This window comes from Nycticebus coucang, chromosome 18 (assembly GCF_027406575.1).
Source record: "Nycticebus coucang isolate mNycCou1 chromosome 18, mNycCou1.pri, whole genome shotgun sequence".
NCBI lineage: Eukaryota > Metazoa > Chordata > Mammalia > Primates > Lorisidae > Nycticebus > Nycticebus coucang.
This window is the reverse complement of record NC_069797.1, coordinates 34,961,501-34,980,441: the sequence shown is the minus strand read 5'-3', so window position 1 is coordinate 34,980,441 and position 18,941 is coordinate 34,961,501. Positions and strand designations below refer to the sequence as shown.

Sequence of the window (18,941 nt, the reverse complement as noted above, 5' to 3'; positions counted from 1 at the left end):
CTTGATCAGTTCCCATAGCTAGAGTGTCATGGTGTCATGATAGCTCACTGCAACCTCAAACTCAGGGGCTTTAAGCAATCCTCCTGCCTCAGCCTTCCAAGGAGCTAAGCGATCACACCTGTTTAATTTTAATTTTTGTATAAATGGGGTTCACTATTGCCCAGGCTGGTCTCAAATTCCTGGCCCCAAGCAATCCCACCTAGGCCTCACAAAGTGCCAGGATTATAAGCATGAGTATTATAAGCACCACATCCAACCCCTACCTAATCTTTAACCCACAGTTCAAAAAGTTTAAACAAGGTGCTCAAAATTAAGTCAATCACCAACACTAGAATGCTACTGGTTTCCAATTTGTTGCTCCTTAATCCCATTCACTCAGGATCCCTTAGCAAAACTCAGGTGTTCCTTTTATCTTTGAAGTCCCCTCCCTCACCAGGACCCTCAAAACTCTTCCATTCTTCTTTAGCTCTCTTCTTCAATCTTTCCTCCAATCACCATACTATATACCCTTTCTGCTTTTCCCATGAACCCCATATGTCTCCAGTGATATTTTCAGAACAGAAAAACAACATTTTGGGAAATTCGGATTTCTTCACAGCTCAGCTTATTAGTCTGAAGGGCATTCTGGCTGCCTGTGTAGCAGCAGGCTCCTGCCAAACTACAAACCTGCCACCAGGTCTACTCCAACAGGGCAGGCCTCAGAGACAGGAAAGAAAGCAACCTGGCAGAAGAAAGCAACCAGTCTCTCTATGGAGACTACAACAATTAAATAGCTTTATTTATGCTTGAACACACAGACATATAAGAGAGTGGTACCAAAGAGTAGGAACAATCTAGTTTAAGTGATTTTTATCAGTTATTACCTTGTAAAGTACGATATTTTTATTTTTATTCATATCCTGCCTCATCTGGAAAAGAATTTAAGGCAATTTAGCACTCACTACAATATAAAAATACCATCTAGTTTGCAAAGTAACTGCCTAATAAGAGATCTGTAAAAATCAAAGAACATGGCCAGTCACAGTGGCAACTGCCTGTAATTCCAGAGCTTGTAATTCCAGCTATAGGGGAGGCTGAGATGAGAGGACTGCTTGAGCCCACAAGTTTTGAGCCCACAAGAGATCAGCATGATGGGTGGCGCCTGTGGCTCAGTGAGTAGGGCGCCGGTCCCATATGCCGGAGGTGGCGGGTTCAAACCCAGCCCCGGCCAAAAACCAAAAAAAAAAAAAAAAAAAGAGATCAGCATGAGCAACATAGCAAGATTTGTTCACTTAAAAAAAAAAAAAAATCAAAGACCATAAATCTCTTCCACTTAAAAATCCAAGACAGCTCAGCACCTGTAGTTCAGTGGTTAGGGCACCAGGCACATGCATTGGGGTTGGTGGGTTCAAACCCAGCCTGGGCCTGCTTAAAAAAAAAAAAAGAATAGCCAGGCATTGTGGCGGTTGCCTATAGTCCAGCCACTAAGGAGCCTGAGGCAAGATAATCGCTTGAGCACAAGAGTTTAAGGTTGCTGTAGGCTGTGATGCTACAGCACTCTACTGAGGGCGACACAATAACTCTTTGAGACTCTGTCTGAAAAAAAAAAAAAAAAAATCCAAGAGTAATTTTTTTTTAAAAAAGTTCATAATTGAAGCAAGAGAAACTGAATACAGTGAACTTAGGGGCAAAAGCAGTATATTTTCATCAGTATCATTTTGTGTTTCCTTTTGGAAGGGCAATGAAATAATACCTAATTTAATAAAGGAATATGCAGATATGACTTAGTTAAGAAATGCTTCAGTAAATCTAGAGCTTTTTGGTTCTCTTCAAGGCCCGCCTACCTAACTCTGAGAGAGACTATCAAAGAAATAATAAAACAGCAAGTTTAAACTTAAAATAGGCCACTTTTCTTTTGGAGACAAGAGTTAATTTTTGTCGTCCTGGTGGTATCATCATAGCCCACTGCAACCTGAGCTGAAGTGATCCTTCTGCCTCAGCCTCTGCAATAGCTGGGTCCACAGCAGGGGCTGGAGTTTTCGTTTTTCCACGAAAGAACGAAGTTTCAACCTATTTTTCAGTTATTACACTAATTAAATGTTATAGTTAATATAAAATGTATTTTACAAGATGTGTAATAATTTATTGCCAATGAAAATTTATAATATATAAAAATATAAATGTATTTGAAATAAATTTTAGTTTTAGTGTAAAATTAACATGGAGGAGGAAAAAGTATCCTTTGTTGGCTAGCCATCTAATGGTCTCTAATTTCTTCTGTTTTGCCTAAGAAATATTAAAAGCGATCTATAAAAACTAAAGGCCATAATTATCCCCTAGGACAGAAGGCCTTCTGATCCAGTTCAACACAACATGCCACAGTTCCATCCGAGACTCCGTGCTTCTAAGTAGGTCATCCATGGAAAACATAATTCATCACTACACAGCAAATTATCTAGATTTATCCAGGCTACAAGTTTCTTTGTCTTTGCATTGGATCTTTTGAACATCTAGTCCCAAACGACAGCAAATTCCTAATATTCATGAAGCAGAAATAACACTCTCTGGCTCCAATTACCACCCTATCAGCCATTTTGACTATTTTTCTTGATAACAAGCACCCCTTGCTTCAAGTAGCATAAGGAAACTACTCATTTTTATTTGCTTCATTAAGAAGCCTTGTTGACTCTTTCTAAATTACTGTAATTAGAATATACAGTGGGGGGAGATGGTGACTATGGAGTAATACTTTTAACTGAAACCTTTGGCATTTGGGGAAATAGCTAAACATTGTTCCCACGGAAAATGTCATTGACCATATTAGATGATGTGGCCTGTAGGACAAATGTTGCAAAGATACAACCTCTCCCCTTCAAACCAGATCAACAACACTAGTACCTACTTGTGCCAGAAGAGCAAAAACAACAAAGGATCCTCGTTAGTATACTGGTGAGTAACAAAAACAATAAACAAACAAAAAACCAACAAAGGAGAATGAGCTTCAATACATATGTAAGGATGATAAAGAATGGACTCTATAAATAGAATAGACTCTTTATGCAGAATGAACATGAAGATGTCTCAAAATTCCTGGCCACAGATTACCAGAAAGTAAACATAGTATAACTGAAACTGGAGCAGTTTAATCTCTAAATATTATTCCGACAAAGACTAAATGGAAAGCAATATGGCCTTAAAATGACCCTAGAAAGTGTTTTCCTAAAATAAATTCTGGGTTATCCTAAGTCTCTTTGACTCTTATACCTAGCTTATACTTAACCTTTCCCTAACCCCTCAGTCCTCTAAAATGGCCTCTGGCATTTCACGAAGTTGACCTCTTGGCAAGGACTATCAGGGAAGAGACAAGGCATCACCAAAGTCACTGGTCTACTTTACTGCCAGAACACAGGACTCTCCCAGACAAAACCAAGCTAAGAACACAGAACATGAGAATGAATGAATGCTGCCCCTTCTAATCCTACCTACAACCACATCAGACTGGATTTAAGAAAGGCGAATGGGCCACGCTGGTGGCTCATGCCTGTAATCCCAGTCCTTTGGGAGGCTGCAGGGAGAGAAGACTGCCTGAAGCCAAGAGTTCAAGCCCAGCCTGAGAAACAAAACAAGACCTATCTCAACAAAAAAATAAATAAGAAAAGGAAGGGGGGATTTTCTTGGGGCGGCGCGGACAACTGAAGGGACTTGGTAGTGGAGGCTGCAGACATGGCGAGGTTCACTTTAGTCCCGGCAAGTGCTGTGGCCACGACTCTCTGCTTGCCACTGGGGTTTGTGCCGAGGAGGAGAAGGCGGCAGTGGCCGCAGCGTCCCGAGTCACCGTGGCCGGGAGAGTCCCGGCCGTGGGGTCGGTGCGTGCCCCGTTGGGGCTCGCGGAGCGGGTGAGGTGCGGAGCCTCTGCGGAGCACAGAATTTGTATGGATTCAACTTAAGGGAAAGAAACATTGTTTTTGCTTCTGTGTGGGCAGCTTCTCAGCAGAACTGGGATTGATGTTCAGTCAGTCAGTTTTCACACTCAGCCTATAGGACCTTGTGAGAAGGGATTTCGCTCTTGCTAAGGCTGGTCTTGAACCTGTGAGCTCAGGCAACCCACCCACTTTGGCCTTCCAGAGTGCTAGGATTACAAGAGTGAGCCACAGCGCCTGGCCCCAGATTTTTCTTAGAAAAAAATTAGAGTCTGGGGGAGGCGGAGCAAGATGGCAGCCGAGTAACAGCTTCCTTGCATCTGGGCACCCTGAGTCTGGGGATATAGGACTCCAGGCATCTCTGGCTGGTGGGATATGCCTATCATCACCCCTGAGAGGATACAGGGAGTCAGCGAGAGACTTCTGGACCCCAAGAGGAGGACTAAAACAGTGGAAAACCGGCAAGTGGTCGCGTGTGTTCAATCCGTCTAAACCCGCCCGCAACTGTAAGTTCAGTAGCAGCGAGACTGCAAACCAGAAAGGCCTTACCTATGAACTGTTTTGGTGTCTTTGGACTTGGCACTCAGCTGAACTGCCTTGGGGACAGCCTGAGCGGGAGTGCGGAGAACTTTGGCCTTTGACTAGGGCCCCAGTCTGAGCCGCTGAGCCAGAGGGAGCTAATAGTGTTTGGCTCTGGGTCACAGGCAGACATTGTGAGCCATCTGCCCCGGCAAGCTCCGCCCTCAGGGTCGCAGAGCTGGAGTTGGGTGGGAGCTGGTAACCCAGTGACCAAGTAGCCTAAGGGCGGGGTCTGAGCCGCCTTACAGCCCAAACCCTCGGGGGCAGAGGGAGACCAGTTTTGACACACAGGGTAAGTGGATAGCCACTTCAGCAGTGATTCCAGCGACAAGCACTTCCCTGAGAAAGCTTCTGCTCAGTAAGTGAACAAGTTCAAAGTGCCTTTTAAGTGGGCTGAAGAGAGATTTAGGGTGTCTACCTGCTGGGGTTTGAGAAACTAGCAGCCTCCACTCGTATCAGAACTGTGATTAACATCTCATACCCCAGAAGACCACGTGTTGCCCAGACAATATTCAATAACATATACATCCTGCTTTGTTTTTGGTTGTGTTTTTTGTTTGTTTGTTTGTTTGTTTTTGGTTTGGTTGTTTTTTTTTGTTTATTTTGATGTTGTAGATTGTTGTTTTGTTTTTTAAGTTCAACCTTTTCCATACAGATCCTTTTTCTTTCTCAATTTTTCTAGTTTAATTATAATTTCCCATTGCTGCCTATTTCAATAATTAGAACTTCATTTTTGTTAGTGTTTCTAACGCTATTATTTGGTTTTTCCAGCCAATTTTATCCCGTAAAGTTTTCTGTTTGCTTGTTTTGGTTTGATTTATAGCATTTTTGTCTTTCCTCTCTACTTGGTGGAGGTGGGGTACTGTGTCTGATCAGATTAGCAAAGAGCTGCTGACCTCAAGGGAACCACCCAACTGGGCACCCCCAGAAGGTGTTTTTTTTTTTTTAAGGTTGTATCAAAGTACCCTACTGTACACCTATACTGCTCTGTCTCCCTCTTTCTGTGCCTCTCTTCTTTTTGTCAATATTCCTTTTACCCACCCCCTCTCCTTTCTCTATTTTTCTTTTTCTTTTCTTATCACTCAGTCCTCCTTTCTTTCATCCCTTTTTTGCTCTTAAACCTTCTCACCCTTCTGGTCCTGTAACCTTTAGTCCACAGGCACGAGAACTTAAAGAGCAAGAGGAAGTGAAAGGAAAATTAGGGCAAGGAAACAGATAAAAGAAATCACCCATGAGGAAGAATCAGCAGAAAACTCCAGGCAACATGAAGAACCAGTCCAGAACAACCCCACCAAGGGACCATGAGGTAGCTACTGCAGAGGATTCCACCTATACAGAAATGTTAGGAATGACAGAAAAGGAATTTAGAATACACATATTGAAAACAATGAAAGAAATGATGGGAACAATGAAGGAAACTGCTAATAAAGTGGAAAATAACCAAAAGGAAATCCAAAAACAGAATCAAATCAGAGATGAACGATATGAAGAATCTAAAAAGGATATAGCAGAGCTGAAGGAAATGAAACAGTCAATCAGGGAACTTAAAGATGCAATGGAAAGTATCAGCAACAGGTTAGACCATGCAGAAGAAAGAATTTCAGAGGTAGAAGACAGTTTTTGAGATAACTCAGATAGTAAAAGAGGCAGAAAAAAAGAGAGAGAAAGCAGAATGTTCACTGTCAGAATTATGGGACTTTATGAAGCGTTCCAACATACGAGTTATAGGAATTCCAGAAGGGGAAGAAGAATGCCCCAGAGGAAAGGAAGCCATATTAGAGAATATTATAAAAGAAAATTTCCCAAATATCACCAAAGATTCTGACACACTGCTTTCAGAGGGCTATCGGACCCCAGGTCGCCTCAACTCTAACCAAGCTTCTCCAAGACACATTGTGATGAACCTGTCCAAAGTCAAGACAAAAGAAAAGATTCTGCAAGCTGCCAGGAGTAAGCGCCAGTTGACCTACAGGGGCAAATCCATCAGAGTGACCGCAGACTTCTCTAATGAAACTTTTCAAGCAAGGAGACAGTGGTCATCTACCTTTAATCTACTTAAACAGAACAATTTCCAGCCCAGAATTCCGTACCCTGCTAAGCTAAGCTTCAAAATTGACGGAGAAATCACATCATTTACTGATATACAAACATTGAGGAAATTCGCCACAACAAGACCAGCTCTACAGGAAATACTTCAACCTGTTCTGCACACTGACCACCACAATGGATCAGCAGCAAAGTAAGAACTCAGAAATTAAAGGACAGAACCTAACCTCCACACTGATGCAAAAGATAAAACTAAGCAATGGACTCTCACAAAATAAGACGAATAGAATACTACCACACTTATCAATTATCTCAATAAATGTTAATGGCTTGAATTCCCCACTGAAGAGACATACATTGGCTGACTGGATTAAAAAACACAAGCCATCCATTTGCTGTCTGCAAGAAACACACCTGCCTTCAAAAGAAAAATTAAAGCTCCGAGTCAAGGGTTGGAAGACAATTTTTCAGGCAAATGGAATTCAGAAGAAAAGAGGAGTTGCAATCGTATTTTCAGATACACGTGGATTTAAAGCAACTAAAGTCAAAAAAGACAAAGATGGTCACTTTATATTGGTCAAGGGAAAAATACAACAAGAAGACATTTCAATTCTAAATATCTATGCACCCAATTTAAATGCTCCCAGATTCTTGAAACAGACCTTACTCAAGTCTGAGCAATATGATATCTGATAATACCATAATAACAGGGGACCTTAACACTCCTCTTACAGAGCTGGACAGATCCTCTAAACAGAAATTAAACAAGGATTTAAGAGACTTAAATGAGACCCTAGAACAACTATGCTTGATAGACGCATATAGAACACTCCATCCCAAAGATAAAGAATATACATTCTTCTCATCGCCCCATGGAACATTCTCCAAAATTGATCATATCCTGGGACACAAAACAAATATCAACAGAATCAAAAGAATTGAAATTTTACCTTGTATCTTCTCAGACCATAAGGCAATAAAGGTGGAACTCAACTCTAACAAAAATGCTCAACCCCACCCAAAGGCATGGAAATTAAACAATCTTCTGTTGAATAACAGATGGGTGCAGGAAGACATAAAACAGGAAATCATTAACTTCCTTGAGCATAACAACAATGAAGACACAAGCTACCAAAACCTGTGGGATACAGCAAAAGCAGTTTTGAGAGGAAAATTCATCACTTTAGATGCCTACATTCGAAAAACAGAAAGAGAGCACATCAACAATCTCACAAGAGATCTTATGGAATTGGAAAAAGAAGAACAATCTAAGCCTAAACTCAGTAGAAGAAAAGAAATATCCAAAATCAAATCAGAGATCAATGAAATTGAAAACAAAAGAATCATTCAGAAAATTAATGAAACAAGGAGTTGGTTTTTTGAAAAAATAAATAAAATAGATAAACCATTGGCCAGACTAACGAGGAATAGAAAAGTAAAATCTCTAGTAACCTCAATCAGAAATGATAAAGGGGAAATAACAACTGATCCCACAGAGATACAAGAGATCATCTCTGAATACTACCAGAAACTCTATGCCCAGAAATTTGACAATGTGAAAGAAATGGATCAACATTTGGAATCACACCCTCTCCCTACACTCAGCCAGGAAGAAATAGAGCTCCTGAACAGACCAATTTCAAGCACTGAGATCAAAGAAACAATACAAAATCTTCCAACCAAAAAATGCCCTGGTCCAGATGGCTTCACTCCAGAATTCTATCAAACCTTCAAGGAAGAGCTTATTCCTGTACTGCAGAAATTATTCCAAAAAATTGACGAAGAAGGAATCTTCCCCAACACATTCTATGAAGCAAACATCACCCTGATACCAAAACCAGGAAAAGACTCAAACAAAAAGGAGAATTTCAGACCAATCTCACTCACGAACATAGACGCAAAAATTCTCAACAAAATCCTAGCCAATAGATTACAGCTTACCATCAAAAAAGTCATTCATCATGATCAAGTAGGCTTCATCCCAGGGATGCAAGGCTGGTTTAACATACGCAAGTCTATAAACGTTATCCACCATATTAACAGAGGCAAAAATAAAGATCACATGATCCTCTCAATAGATGCAGAAAAAGCATTTGATAAAATCCAGCATCCTTTTCTAATTAGAACACTGAAGAGTATAGGCATAGGTGGCACATTTCTTAAACTGATTGAAGCTATCTATGACAAACCCACAGCCAATATTTTACTGAATGGAGTAAAACTGAAAGCTTTTCCTCTTAGAACTGGAACCAGACAAGGTTGTCCTCTGTCACCTTTACTATTCAACATAGTGCTGGAAGTTCTAGCCAATACAATTAGGCAAGACAAGGAAATAAAGGGAATCCAAATGGGAGCAGAGGAGGTCAAACTCTCCTTCTTTGCTGACGACATGATCTTATACTTAGAGAACCCCAAAGACTCAACCACAAGACTCCTAGAAGTCATCAAAAAATACAGTAATGTTTCAGGATATAAAATCACTGTCCACAAGTCAGTAGCCTTTGTGTACACCAATAACAGTCAAGATGAGAAGCTAATTAAGGAGACAACTCCCTTCACCATAGTCTGAAAGAAAATGAAATACCTAGGAATATACCTAACGAAGGAGGTGAAGGACCTCTATAAAGAAAACTATGAAATCCTCAGAAAGGAAATAGCAGAGGATATTAACAAATGGAAGAACATACCATGCTCATGGATAGGAAGAATCAACATTGTTAAAATGTCTATACTTCCCAAAGCAATCTACCTATTCAATGCCATTCCTATCAAAATACCAACATCGTACTTTCAAGATTTGGAAAAAATGATTCTGCGTTTTGTATGGAACCGGAAAAAAACCCGTATAGCTAAGGCAGTTCTCTGTAACAAAAATAAAGCTGGGGGCATCAGCATACCAGATTTTAGTCTGTACTACAAAGCCATAGTGCTCAAGACAGCATGGTACTGGCACAAAAACAGAGACATAGACACTTCGAATCGAATTGAAAACCAAGAAATGAAACTAACATTTTACAACCACCTAATCTTCGATAAACCAAACAAGAACATACCTTGGGGGAAAGACTCCCTATTCAATAAATGGTGTTGGGAGAACTGGATGTCTACATGTAAAAGACTGAAACTGGACCCACACCTTTCCCCACTCACAAAAATTGATTCAAGATGGATAAAGGACTTAAACTTAAGGCATGAAACAATAAAAATCCTCCAAGAAAGCGTAGGAAAAACACTGGAAGATATTGGCCTGGGGAAAGACTTCATGAAGAAGACTGCCATGGCAATTGCAACAACAACAAAAATAAACAAATGGGACTTCATTAAACTGAAAAGCTTCTGTACAGCTAAGGAGATAATAACCAAAGCAAAGAGACAACCTACACAATGGGAAAGGATATTTGCATATTTTCAATCAGACAAAAGCTTGATAACTAGGATCTATAGAGAACTCAAATTAACCTACATGAAGAAAGCCAACAATCCCTTATATCAATGGGCAAGAGACATGAATAGAACTTTCTCTAATGACGACAGACGAATGGCTAACAAACACATGAAAAAATGTTCATCATCTCTATATATTAGAGAAATGCAAATCAAAACAACCCTGAGATATCATCTAACCCCAGTGAGAATGGCCCACATCACAAAATCTCAAAACTGCAGATGCTGGCGTGGATGTGGAGAGAAGAGAACACTTTTACACTGCTGGTGGGACTGCAAACTAGTACAACCTTTCTGGAAGGAAGTATGGAGAAACCTCAAAGCACTCAAGCTAGACCTCCCATTTGATCCTGCAATCCCATTACTGGGCATCTACCCAGAAGGAAAGAAATCCTTTTATCATAAGGACACTTGTACTAGACTGTTTATTGCAGCTCAATTTATAATCGCCAAAATGTGGAAACAGCCTAAATGCCCACCAACCCAGGAATGGATTAACAAGCTGTGGTATATGTATACCATGGAATACTATTCAGCCATTAAAAAAAATGGAGACTTTACAGCTTTTGTATTAACCTGGATGGACGTGGAAGACATTATTCTTAGTAAAGCATCACAAGAATGGAGAAGCATGAATCCTATGTACTCAATTTTGATATGAGGACAATTAATGACAATTATGGTTATGGGGGGGAAGCAGAAAGAGGGAAGGAGGGAGGAGGTGGGGCCTTGATGTGTGTCACACTTTATGGGGGCAAGACATGATTGCAAGAGGGACTTTACCTAACAATTGCAATCAGTGTAACCTGGCTTATTGTACCCTCAGTGAATCCCCAACAATAAAAAAAAAAAAAAAAAAGGAAGGGGGTTGGAAGGAAGAAAGGTTAGGGGAAAGTGGAAAGGAGGGAGGGAGAAAGTCACGTTTTTCAGATGGAGAGAAGTGGTTTGGAAAACAAGTCTACATAAACTGAACTAGCTTGAACTAATTCATTCTTCCAAGAAATACCTGTGTGCCCACTTTGTGCTGAGTCTCTTCTAGCCACTGAGGACATAGCAACAAACAAGATAAATTCTCTGCCCTTGTGAAGCTTCCTATCTATCCAGGGAGACAGAAAAACAAATGAACATCCAAGATTAAGGCAGAAGCAAAGAAAAAAAAAGGAGGGGAGGGAAGGGAGGAGAGGAAATGAGAAGAGAGGAAAGAAAAGAAAAAGAAAAACAAATGGAGACTGGGTGCAGTGGCCCATGCCTGTAATCCTAGCACTCTGGGAGGGTAAACCATGAGGATCTCTTGAGCTCAGGAGTTCAAGACCAGCCTGAACAAGAGTGAGACCTTGCTTGTCTCTACTACAAACAGAAGAATTAAAAAGAAAAGAAGAAAAAAAGAAAAATTAGCCAGATGTCATGATGGTGTTATGATGAGCACTGTAGTTCAGCTATTCAGGAGGCTGAGGCAGACTTATTTGAACCCACGAATCTGAGGTTGCTGTGATCTAGGCTGATGCTACGGCACTCTAGCCTGGGCAATAGAGTAAGACTGTATAAAAAAAAAGCCTTGTCTCAAGAAAAACAAATGAACAAATAAGCTCATAATGGAGATAATGCTTAATAATGCAGGGCCTTCTTATAAAGAAAGCAATGAAGGAGAGAGTGGTTACATAACTATTACATGCCCATAATTAAAAAAATTAGAAGCCGGGCGGCGCCTGTGGCTCAGTGAGTAGGGCGCCGGCCCCATATACCGAGGGTGGCGGGTTCAAACCCAGCCCCGGCCAAACTGCAACCAAAAAATAGCCGGGCGTTGTGGCGGGCGCCTGTAGTCCCAGCTGCTCGGGAAGCTGAGGCAAGAGAATCGCGTAAGCCCAAGAGTTAGAGGTTGCTGTGAGCCGTGTGACGCCACGGCACTCTACCAAGGGCGGTACAGTGAGACTCTGTCTCTACAAAAAAAAAAAAAAAAATTAGAAGCCGGGTGCAGTGGCTCACACCAGTAATCCTAACACTCTGGGAGGTCAAAGTAGGTGAATTGCTTGAGCTCACAAGCTCGAGACTAGCCTGAGCAAAAGCAAGATCCCCTGTCTCTAACTAAAAATAGAAAAAATGAGGCAAAAGAATTGCTTGAGCCTAAGAGTTGGAGGTAGCTGTGAGCTATGACACCACTGTACTCTATCCAGGGCAACAGGTTGAGACCACAACACAACACAACAACCATAACATAAAATAAAAAATTAGAGGGAAAAAAAGGAGAAAGTAGCATAAAAGAGAAACAAGGGCGCTGTCTTGTAGGTCTACATAAAATCACTGGATAATTTTTAAAGTAGGTAACAGTATCTGAGATATTTTTAAAGATGAGTCTGACAGCTACGCGAAGAATAATGAAAGTAGAAACAGACTCAGAATGGGAGAAGATATTCACAGGTTATGTCTCCAACAAAGGTTTAATAACCAGAATCCACAGAGAACTCAATGTATAAGCAAGAAAAGAACAAGTGATCCCATCGCAGGATGGGCAAGGAACTTGAAGAGAAACTTCTCTGAAGAAGACAGGCGCAAGGCCTACAGACATATGAAAAAATGCTCATCATCCTTAATCATCAGAGAAATGCAAATCAAAACTATTTTGAGATATCATCTAACTCCATTAAGATTAGCCCATATCACAAAATCCCAAGACCAGAGATGTCAGTGTGGATGTGGAGAAAAGGGAACACTTCTACACTGCTGGAGGGAATACAAATTAATACATTCCTTTTGGAAAGATGTTTGGAGACACTTAGAGATCTAAAAATGGACCTGCCATTCAATCCTATAATTCCTCTACTAGGTATATACCCAGAAGACCAAAAATCACATTATAACAAAGATATTTGTACCAGAATGTTTACTGCAGCCCAATTCATAATTGCTAAGTCATGGAAAAAGCCCAAGTGCCCATCAATCCACGATTGGATTACTAAATAGTGGTATATGTACACCATGAAATATTATGCAGCCTTAAAGAAAGATGGAGACTTTACCTCTTTCATGTTTACATGGATGGAACTGCAACATAATTCTTCATAGTAAAGTATCTCAAGAATGGAAGAAAAAATATCCAATGTACTCAGCCCTACTATGAAACTAATTTATGGCTTTCATATGAAAGCTAAAACCCAGTTATAATCTAAGAATAGGGGGAAGAGGGAGGGGGGAGGATGAGCAGAGGGAGAGTGATTGGTGGGATTACACCTGCAGTGCATCTTACAAGGGCACATGTGAAATTTAGTAAATGTAGAATACAAATGTCTTAACACAATAACTAAGAAAATGCCAGGAAGGCTATTTTAACCAGTGTGATGAAAATATGTCAAATGGTCTATAAAACCAGTGTATGGTGCCACATAATCTCGTTAATGTACACAACTATGATTTAATAATTAAAAAAAAAAAAAAGAAAGTAGAAACAGACCGACTAAGGGGATACTGCAAAAGTGTAGGCCAGAGCCAATCATAGTTTGACTAGTTTGTCAGAGATTGCAATAATAATCAGAGTTAAACAAACCAGATTAAGAACCACCAGATTCATTTAAAAATTGTCTTAATAAATACGACGAATAGAATACAAATACACAGTATATCCAATTTATTTACTTATTTATTTATTTTTCAGTTTTTGGCCAGGGCTGGGTTTGAACCCGCCACTTCCAACATACGGGGGCCGGTGCCCTATTCCTTTGAGCCACAGGCGCCACCCAGTATATCCAATTTAATTTAAAAACAAGACTTTCTTAAAAACTAAAACTATATGGGTGGCACCTGTAGCTCGGTCGGCAGGGGGCTGGCTACGTACACTGAAGTTGGCAGGTTTGAACCCAGCCAGGGCTTGCTAAGCAACAATGACAACTCAACCAAAAAGTAGCCAGGTGTTGTGGCGGGTGTCTGTAGTCCCAGCTACTTGGGAGGTTGAGGCAAGAGAATCATGTAAGCTCAAGAGTTTGAGGTTGCTGTGAGCTGGGATGCCACAGCACTCTACCCAGGGTGACAGGGAGGAAGGAAGAAAGGTTAGGGGAGAGTGGAAAGGAGGGAGGGAGAAAGTCACATTTTTTAGATGGAGAAGAGATGTTTGGAAAACAAGTCTACACAAACTGAACTAGCTTTAACTAATTCATTCTTCCAAGAAATACTTGTGTGCCCACTTGTGTGGAAAGGAGGGAGGGAGACTGTGTCTCAAAAAAAAAAAAAAAAAGAAAAGAAAACTAAAACCATCCTGGCTGGGCACATGCCTGGCTCATGCCTGTAATCCCAGCACTTGGGAGGCCAAGGCAGGTGGATTGCCTGAACTCACTCAAGATCAGCCTGAGCCAGAGCAACCCAGTCTCGAAAAACTAGTCAGGCGCTTGGCAGGTGCCCTGAAGTCCCAGATGCTTGGGAGGCTGAGGCAAGAGGATCATTTGAACCCAAGATTATGAGGTTGCTGTGAGCAATTCTACCAAGAATGACTGAGACTGTCTCAAAAAAACTAAAACTATCCTGTATATTTCTAATATAGCTATGTGATTTAAGTAAAAAGATAATGCTTTTGCAAATTTTTTCTCAGGAGGGACATTTGCACACTTTAAGCACAATAAAGCAAATCTAGTTAAATATGAATTCCAGGGCAGCGACTGTGGCTCAGGGAGTAGGGCGCCAGTCCCATATTCCAAGGGTGGCGGGTTCAAACCCGGCCCCGGCCTAACTGCAACCAAAAAATAGCTGGGCGTTGTGGCGGGCGCCTGTAGTCCCAGCTACTCGGGAGGCTGAGGCAAGAGAATCGCTTAAGCCCAGGAGTTGGAGGTTGCTGTGAGCTGTGTGAGGCCACGGCACTCTACCGAGGGCAATAAAGTGAGACTGTCTCTACAAAAAAAAAAAAAAATGATGACCTGAAGAACTAAGTTTTGTGCAGGTGCATTATTAAAGACTTAAAATTTTCTTTTGTTTAAAGAATAGTAATTAATCGCTTCTCGGCCTTTTGGCTAAGATCAAGTGTAAAGAATAGTAATTAACTTTTGGTCTGAATGGTATATTGAGTTTTCAATAACTAAGATAAGATACATGTATTTAAGACACGTTGGCTTTCTCTTCAAATAAATATCTTAAAATTTATAGACAGCCTAACTTTTTGACCTAAGCACTAAACAGTCATTCAGCTATTAGTTAGCATTAAAGCCTGGCTGGATCAGACATGGGCCAAGAAAAGATACATTTCACGTCTACAGTGTAATATAATGGTTTAGCCAACATAATGTGGACATCATTCACAACTATTTCAGAGCTTCAGTGAATGAAGCTGCTACTTTGTGGTTCAGGGACAGACACTGACAGCAATCCAATGTACTGAAGTGACAGAGAATAAATGAATGGGCTTTACAGCAATAATACCAGAGATGATGATTCTTTCTCTTTGCTTTTCCTGTTCCCTTCAGTTAACCATCTTAAAATTACTACTCAAAACTAGATTTGTCAAGACATGATTGCAAGAGGGACTTTACCTAACAATTGCAATCAGTGTAACCTGGCTTATTGTACCCTCAATGAATCCCCAACAATAAAAAAAAAAACAAAACTAGATTTGTTCAAATAAACAAGTAATAACTCACATTGCTACTACTTTTTTCTCTTATCAGTGGAATAGATAAATCCATGTATCAGACCACTATTTAAAAAGCCTTAATTGCACTTATGTTTAATGTGCAACCTAGCATTTAAAAGTAATACTGCTAGGGCAGCGCCTGTGGCTCAAGGGGGTAGGGCGCCCGCCCCATATGCTGGAGGTGGCGGGTTCAAACCCAGCCCAGGCCAAAAACTGCAAAAAAAAAAAAGTAATACTGCTAGGCTAACAGTTGTCAAATATTTACATTAAATCTCAAAAGTAAAGCCTCAAACAATTTTCCCCAAAATATCAGCCTTTAAAATAACAATTAAGGCTGTCTCATGCCTGTAATCGCAGCACTTTAGGAGGCTGAGGCAGAAAGATGCCTTGTGGCTAGGAGTTCAAGACCAGCCTGGGCAACACAGCGAGACTCTATCTCTACAAAAAATTTTTTTTTTTTTTTTTTGTAGAGACAGAGTCTCACTTTACTGCCCTCGCAGAGTGCCATGGCGTCACACGGCTCACAGCAACGTCCAGCTCCTGGGCTTACGTGATACTCTTGCCTCAGCCTCCCGAGCAGCTGGGACTACAGGCGCCCGCCACAACGCCCGGCCATCTTTTGGCTGCAGTTTGGCCGGGGCTGGGTTTGAACCCACAACCCTCGGTATATGGGGCCGGCGCCCTACTCACTGAGCCACAGGCGCCGCCCTACAAAAAATTTTTTTAAAGTCAGCCAGGTGTGGTGCCTGTAGTTGTAGCCACTCAGGAGGCTCAGCCTAGGAATTTGAGGTTACAGTGAGCTGTAATCTAGCCCCTATACTCCAACCTGTGCACTCCAACCTGGGTGACAGAGTAAGAGCCTGTCTCTAAAAAAAAGAAAAAAGAATAGAAAATAATAATGAAAATTATATATTCCGATTAAGTATAGCTCTACATATAATATTTTTAAACATAAAAAAAATATATAGTTCCTGGGTTACAAACAAGAAAGGTTCTGTAGGGTTCTTTTATGTTGAATTTATAGACAGTTGAAACAGGTACATTTACCTATTACCTATAGCCTCCGTTCGTATGTCAGGAGAGCGTATGTCAGTCAGATGTTTGTAACTCAGGAACTGCCTTTATATGGTAGATGGCCTACAGCTTTAGGGTACCATCCTGGTAAGAAAAATGTCTTCCTGGCTCGGTGCCCGTAGCTCAGTGGCTAGGGCGCCAGCCACATACACTGGAGCTGGCGGGTTCAAATCCAGCCCGGGCCTGCCAAACAACAATGACAACTACAACCAAAAAATAGCTGGGCATTGTGGCAGGTGCCTGTAGTCCCAGGTACTCAGGAGGCTGGGGCAAAAGGATCCCTTGTGCCCAGGAGTTTGAGGTTGCTGTGAGCTATAGATGACTCTAACCAGGGCAAGAAAGTGAGACTCTATCTCAAAAAAAAAAAAAAAAAAAAAAAAAAGAAAGAAAAAGAAAACATGAATTGGATGTTAAATATCATTTTCACGAACTTTGTCACACAAAATGGTGATTAGGCTATAGTTACAAATAAAAAACAAAATCCACACCGTAAACCAAAAAGTAAACTATGTCCGGCTAAGCTTACTTCTAAATTCTAATTCTAAAGGAGATTTCTTCAAACAGGTGAACAGAGATTTCAACGAACATCAAAAAACACTACAGAAGAGGGTAAAAATGTGTTAACTTTCTTCCTGGGGAGTGGAACACAATGACCTGAAGGGGCTACTCAAGAATGGAATGTGGTTAGAGCTGAAGGCTTCAAAACAGCAATGGCAGAGCATTAGCATTAACTTATGTACTTTAAAACAAACAATCCAGTCCTCCCCAGTCCGCTTTCTTATTTTAGTCCTAGCAAATGAGTCACATAATTTGCACAGTGATATCAAGAAGTCCCTGCTGTTCTGTCCTGATGTTCATAAACAGAGGCATTCCTCCTTTATTACATCTTCAAAAGGTGAAATCTAAGAATCTCTAGGGGTGCCTCATGCATCTGTTTGCCTATTGTTATTTCTATATTAACTACCAAGCAACTATGAAACAATGCTTTAAAAGAAGGCAAAATTGGATTTTCAGGGTAATAATAATTACCTCAATAAAGGACTCTCCCCGGATAATCATCATTCATTGAGCACTTGCATAACTTGAAGTTCAGACTAAATTTTTGAGGATATAACGTGAGTACCAGGAGTTATTCCAATGCAAAGTATCCTATCGCTTTAAAAGCTCCCTATCTTAATGTCAATGCGTAAAGGGGGAGAAGACTGCGAGCGCAGAAAAATTCAGAAACCTGACCTTGCCTACAAGTCAAATAGTTCTGCATCCCTCCCCCTAGTTTCCCCAGAGCCAGTTCACGCAATCCCAATTGGTCAGCCTGCCCATTCCAGCACCTGCCTGCCAGTGACAAGGGAATCTCCAGGGAAGACAAGAGGGTCTGAAAAGAGGCAGCCGGGAAAACTGTGAGGCCCAGGAGGAAAAGAGTCGAAGAAAGGAGAGGACCTTCGGACGGATGAGGTCGGGCGGTTAGGGGATAATGGGGACGTAGCTTGAGAGCCGACTGGGGAACAGGGAAGAAAGGTTTTAGGAGGGCCCAGGTGAGGAGAGAGGATGAGGGCCCCCGGCATGCAGCCGAAAGATAGAGCGAGGGGGCTCGGAGGCCTGGGGAGGCGCGGAAAGAGGGGCCGTGAGAGCCAGAAGGGCTCGGGCTGCAGGGGCTGCCGGGTACGCAGAGGCAGAGAAGCCCGGAGCTGCAGCGACCAGGCCGGGGGTGCAGACTCACGTTCTCCCACCAGCAGGATCCGCACGTCTTTCTTCATGTCTGCGGCTCGCAGGGGCCGGCCTCGGCCCGCACGCATGGACTGGACTCCGTTCGCCAGGTGCGCCCACTCCACGGTGCCGCTCTCCCCACGCTACCGGCGCCACCTGCCAGCCTCTTCGGCCGCCTGGGCCCGCCGCGCCGCCTCCTCAGCTGCTTCCCGGCGCCGGAGCCGGGACACCGCCGGCTCCGCCTCCTCCGGCCCAGCGGGCGGCGGCGGGGACGACGGCGCGCGGCGAGGGACATGCGCTTTCCGAACGCAAACGCTCTCCGGGCCGGAACAGCGCTCCTGCGGTCAGGCTCTCCGCGGTGCGGAGCAGGGGAGCCTTCCCTGGGGCACAGCGGCTGGGGATACGCTTCGAGCCAGTAATTTGAGTGACAGATTCCCTAATCTAACCACATTTATCTTCACAGATGGGGCAGGAGAAGTTTATTGTCCAAGATCACTTAGCTAGAAGCTGGCAGTGACTCTCAACAGACCATAAATTCGGGCCTTTTTCCACTACCGAAAGCTCATCACCTTAGTTTTTTTCCCTGTGGT

The 18,941-nt window shown here is 42.1% G+C and overlaps 1 protein-coding gene and 1 pseudogene across 6 annotated transcripts in view; one reads left to right on the top strand and one right to left on the bottom strand.

Annotated features, from left to right (window-relative positions):
- RHOT1 (ras homolog family member T1) overlaps nucleotides 1-18,666 on the bottom strand; it is an 85,176-nt gene extending 66,510 nt beyond the window's left edge. For 5 of the 6 annotated variants that reach the window (XM_053568821.1, XM_053568822.1, XM_053568824.1 and 2 more), the window contains exon 1: nucleotides 18,365-18,666. In XM_053568821.1, coding sequence (XP_053424796.1) covers nucleotides 18,365-18,440 — 76 coding nt within the window. In that variant the 5' untranslated portion in view covers nucleotides 18,441-18,666. The remainder of the gene's footprint in view (nucleotides 1-18,364) is intronic. The other variant, XM_053568820.1, reaches the window with a different exon arrangement.
- Nucleotides 14,937-15,078, top strand: LOC128571290 (uncharacterized; annotated as a pseudogene).
- Nucleotides 18,667-18,941: the final 275 nt, after the last annotated feature.